The sequence below is a fragment of the Urtica dioica genome, chromosome 6, assembly GCF_054948205.1.
Source record: "Urtica dioica subsp. dioica isolate 48M chromosome 6, U.dioica_male_clone48M_v1_H2, whole genome shotgun sequence".
Classification (NCBI taxonomy): Eukaryota; Viridiplantae; Streptophyta; class Magnoliopsida; order Rosales; family Urticaceae; genus Urtica; species Urtica dioica.
In genome coordinates this window covers 28,522,828-28,528,298 of record NC_142761.1, presented here as the reverse complement: position 1 = coordinate 28,528,298, position 5,471 = coordinate 28,522,828, and the positions used below count along the sequence as shown (strand labels likewise).

The 5,471-nt window shown below is 39.6% G+C and overlaps 1 protein-coding gene across 1 annotated transcript; it reads left to right on the top strand.

Moving 5' to 3' along the window:
- The first annotated feature begins 971 nt into the window (after nucleotides 1-971).
- On the top strand, nucleotides 972-4,388 carry LOC149393570 (cadherin EGF LAG seven-pass G-type receptor, putative (DUF3527)). Its single transcript, XM_089617351.1, has 3 exons — nucleotides 972-1,491; nucleotides 2,272-3,800; nucleotides 3,889-4,388. Exons 2-3 carry the CDS (start codon nucleotides 2,322-2,324, stop codon nucleotides 4,057-4,059), a joined length of 1,650 nt encoding a protein of 549 aa, XP_089473477.1. The 5' UTR covers nucleotides 972-1,491; nucleotides 2,272-2,321; the 3' UTR covers nucleotides 4,060-4,388.
- The last annotated feature ends 1,083 nt before the right edge of the window (nucleotides 4,389-5,471 follow it).

The window sequence follows — 5,471 nt, the reverse complement described above, 5'->3', positions numbered from 1 at the left end:
CCTTTAATATTGTCGTTTATCATATTAAAATAAAAATGAGGAATTAAATACTGTTAAATCTAAACAATTTATTTAAGGTAGACAATAATGGTCTAAACTGAAAGTAAACAATAGATATTTTAACATTGAAAAAAAATTAGGTAATCAAATGTATCTAACAAAAAAAATTAAGTATTTATGTACCTATTTTTTCAAATTATTTTGACATTTAGAAGACTTATTTCTTACGTGTGTCATGTTTTTAATTAACTGTGATAAATAATTGAAAATATACTTCATTCCAATTTAAAAAAAAAAAAACTACTTTTATCATTTTTTTTTAACAATTGTCTTCGATTGGATTTTAATAGAGAAAGCACATTAAAAATGAAAGACAAGATAAATAGAAAAAAGGGCAGAAAATAAGTAATGTAGAAGAAAGTAGAAACTATTACCGTCAAAACAACAAATACAATAGAAATTAGAACAAAAACAAAGTAGCTGACGTGGCGTAGTCGTGGCTGCTAGATGGGGAAGTGGGTCCCATGAAGTTGGCTCTGTGGAATCCCGATAGCTGTGACTGTCATGCTTAACAGCTCAACCTCTCTCTCTCTCTCTCTCTCTCTAAAGTTACGAGTCTTCTCTTTTCTCACTTTCCTTCTCTCTCTCTCTCTCCACAAATTACACGATTCGCTTTTCTTTTTTCCAATGTCGGAACTCGGAACCACGCTTTGGTTTCGTTTCTTTCATTAATAACACGAAATACATAAATAAATCCATTTTGCTTTTTTTGTCCACAGAAAAAATAACACAACACAAAGTACACCTACAAATACAATCATATGGTTATTACGCGTAAAAATCAAACGAACGTGGCTTACGAAGAATCTATAACTATAATACACGTATATGTATATGGTCAGTTAATGAAATGTACCACTTTTTCTCCTCTTCCAGTCATTCTCTGTGAAATTATTCAATACTTGTCAAAAACCGTTATAAAACACAACTTCAAATCTATTTCTTTCACAAAAAAATATTAATAAAATTGTTTTAAAGTATTATTAACTATTTAATGCATTAGTGGTGGCGTTTTTCACAGCCTTTTCTCCTTTTTTATTTCTTTCTTTCTCTCTTTGTTCCTTTGTCCATGTGCCAAGAGAGAAGTATAGTTGGTATTCTGATTCTCTCTTTCCCTCATATTCTGACGCATATATACCTTTTATTTTCGCCTTTTTCTTTATTTCTTACTCTTCTTCTCAATCGGCTCTGGGCTGTTGACCTTAAAGACCTTTTTGGTTTTGGAGTTTGAGAAAAAAAGTAAGAGAAACCATTGAGCTCGAAGTTTTAAGGACTTGGAGAAATCAAAAGATAATAAAAAAAAAGTAAGTTATAATATTATTGCTGGGTTTATGGGGAACTAAACTTAGTCCCTTCTCTTCTCTTCAAGACTCAAGCTTTTGCTCGTTGGTGTTTGTGAGTATTTGCTCTTCTTCGATCCACTTTCTTCAGGTAATTAGAAAAGTCTGAAAGAACAGTTTACGTTAACTCCTCCGCTTCTTCTTCTTCTTCTTCTTCTTCTTCTTCCTTTTTTTTTGTTCGTATTGAGCAGTGTTTGTTTGTTTGTTGTTTTTGGCTTAGTATTTAAAAGTAATTTATGCTTTGAAATGCACTTTTTGTGTTGGGTAATATTTTTGAAACTTTAATTCTTTTTTCTGGGGTTTGATTTTCGATACAAGAGTGTTGGGTTTTCATCATCTGGGCTTTTTATTTCTGTTTTGTTTAAATCATCTTGACCGAGTAGTTTTATTTATTCTGAGAAATAATTTTCGATTAAACTATGCATTGAAACGAAAAACATCCCTCTTTTTTTTTATTTTTTTTTATTTTTTTCCTGGGACACTAATAAATAAAGTTTTGAATGTTTTGCACATACGTTTTAATAATCCTACTTTTTCAGATAACGATTCAGAATCATCTTAGTTGGAAATGCATAGTGTTTTTGATTTGTCTCATCATTGCTTTCTTTTATAGAGGAGTTTTGTATTCTTATCAATCAAGATTCGAATGTGATCCAAAATGAATTAGTAATCTTGGAGCATAAATGAGTTGGCCTATGTACTTTATTGTAGTTTTATTTTATTTATATATTTATTAAATCCTAAACTTGGCTTCCATTGATATCAATGCTTTTTCTTCAAGGCTATTACTCTGGTTCTTCTTACTTTGCAATGCACTCTTCAACTGGCTTTGCGTTTACAATTTATAGTCATATCTATATATTATTTTCAGGTTTTGGTATAATGTTGCTGATCACAGTTGGGTGATTCAAAAACAAAACCATGGCCAACAAACTTGCAAACGCCCAGAGCGAGAGCCAAGGAAACGAGGAGTCATTAGACAGTCTCAGAGAGGAGACAGAGGAGTTCTCAGGCGAGGGTAATTACGTCATTACCGGATCAAAATCATCGAAGAGGCTGATCAGATGGGTCAGCCCAGATCAAGCGTTGGTGTTGAGCTCTCATATCACTAAAGACTCGGTCTTCAAACCAATTCAAATCCCCAAACCCTTGGTGGGGTTGGACGAGAAGTACCTCCGGCGCTGCCTCGAATTGATTCACTCCCGGGCCTCGATCATGGCCCAGAAGACGACGGGCTCGTGGCCTGAAATCACGAGCCCCTCGAGCTTCGACAGCGTGGTTTTCGAGAGCCCGGTGAGCGAGGCCGGGGACGTGGTCATAGGCCCGGGCCCCACGGGGCAGTGGATTCTTGGCTCGATAATGGGAAGCCAAAGCATGGCAAACATCCTGAAAAGCCCGTTGTTCCGAGCCCCGGACCGGCTCGTCTTCAAGGACTCGTCTACTCGGAATCCGAGCATGTCTTCTTCCCCGGCCCGGATCGAAAAGGGCGATCTCGTCGTCGACCGGGAAGCCCCGAAGCACGACCCCTCCGATCGGACGGCCCACGAGAAGCGATCATCTTTATCGAGCACGAGCTCCGATCGAACGGTTCCGACGGCTGCAATCGGGCAGGCGATGCTGCAGTGCACGTGGAAGTCAGGGGTCCCGCATTTCGTCCTCTCCGCGGACGATCAGAGAGACGTGTTCTCGGCCAGCTTGTCGAGGGACGAGAAGAAGGGTTTGGACTATGAGTACTCGTTCCGCCGTGAGGTCTTCTCGTCCGACGGTGGCCGGTCCCGCCCCGCCGGAAAAATGACGGTCTCGACCTCCCTCATGATCGGCGCTGACGACTCAAAGACCGCCGAGACCGAGTTCGTCTTGTTCGGCGTGAGCGAAACTCATTCCGCCGCCGAGATTCCGACAGGGAAGCACAGAGGCTTCCCGAGAAGAATGGCCGACGTGTTTAGGCCGAGCAAGTCTTCGATACACGAAGACACAATTGACGATCATGAGCACGATTGTCATCCTCCGAATCACGAGCTGGCCGCGATCGTGGTGAAGGACCGGATCGACGGCGATCGGACGGAGGAGGATGAACCCGAGCTCGGAGGAGGCTGGGGACTGAAGTTCCTCAAGAAAGCCGGGGTCAAAGTCAAACAACCGACCGAGTGTGATCGGAACGACGGAGAATGCTCTACGAGCATGGCCATCTTGATTCCGGCGGGCCTTCACGGCGGGCCCGGAGTCCGAAACACGGGCCCATCAAGCTTGACCGAACGGTGGAGATCGGGCGGGCAATGCGACTGCGGCGGATGGGACCTCGGCTGTCCAATCACAGTCCTCAAACCGAAACCAAACAAAGACGTCGAAACGGAAGCACAGGCGCAAGAAGAATTCAAAACATTTGATTTCATTACACATGTGAGCCACTTTATTAAAAAGAAAATAAATTTCATTTTATAATCCTTTCATAATTCAATGCTTATTGTAAATATTTTTTTTCTTGCAGGGCTCGGGTCACGATTCTCCGATGCTGAGGCTGGTGAATGTCCGGGACGATCTGTATTTCGTCCATTATCAGAGATCGCTGTCAGTTCTTCAGTCTTTCTCGATCGCTGTGGCGGCGATACACAGTCGGAGCCCGAATCTTCGGCCCAAAGGCGTGGGAGGGCTTAAGTAGCAGAAACATCAAAGTTCCAAAGTTTCTGTGTAGTTGCTGTAATTTTACATTTACTGTATTACACCTGTGAGTAATTTATATCATATAGATAGGTAGTATTTATAGATTATAAGGTTGAGATAGATAATTTTTTCTTTTTTGGGCTGTGTCTAATGGTTGTGTAGTTAAATGTTGGTGTTGCTTTATCTCATTTTTTTTAATTACCTTGTTGTCGTCAGTGATTGGGTCTTCATTGATGATGATAAAAGTTCCTTTAAGCCAAAAAAAGCTTACATTGTAACTCTACTCATTTATTCAATGTACAACGAGTTATAGCTTTCTGTTTTTAACATCATTCTTGAATGTCTCTCGGAGAACATCGATGGTCATGGCTGTCAAAGAACAAGGAAACAAAGGTTCGTACCTTTTTAATTATTTATTCATTACTTCTATTTCTCATCATGCGTATTTTGATTAAACAAGTTTCTGATTGCGAGTCTTTTTCGCTTCAGGTTGTTTTTGTTGGATGCATATTAAAAGCCTGGTATAATTTGATTCCAGTTTTTTGTTTGTTTAATTTTTGTATATACACGGTCCGGTCCGGTCTAAAATCGGTCAAAAAATCCAACCGAATCGGTTTAAACGGTTTAAAAAAAATTAAACCAAACCGGACCAAATAAGAAAAAAAACCGGACTGGACCAAACCAGTTAAAACGGTTCGGTCCGGTTTAAACCGTTTTAAAACGTACTAGACCGTTTAAACATGACCGTTTTGGACCGTTTTAAACCGGACCGTTTCATTTTAACTTATTTTTTATTTATATTTTTCTTAAATAATAAACGGTCCGGTTTTCTTTTAAACCGTTTTAGACTGGACCGTCTTAAACCGGACCATTTTAGACATCTTTTTATTAATTTTTTTATTTAAATACTAACCGGTCCAGTCCGGTCTAAACCACGATTTAAAATTTTTAGACTGGACCGGACCGTTTAGGAGTTTAAACCGGACCGGACCAGTGAAATTTTAAACCGTTTTGAACCGGACCAACGATTTAAAAACCAACGGTCCGGTCTGGTTTACGGTTTTACCGGTTTTTTTGTGCCACCCTAATACGAAGTATCACTTTATGTTCAAATAGAGTTGGACAAAGCTTGAACTTGCCATATTCTTTACTAAACGTTGAACTTGCCATATTGTTTTTGTATATGCGAAGTATATTCCAGGTTCAAATAGAGCTGGACCAAGCTTGAACTTTGCCAAAAACAAAAAACAAAAGGACTATTGGGTTTTGTTTCGAATGCAAGAAGCAGAACAAGCATGGATTGTAATACTTTTTTCATATTCATCGGAACACTTGTAATGTATAGTGTTACTCACATAATCCGAAATGGCCGAGAAGGCTATCCAGAGTCCTGAGAACAGGTTGTATCCA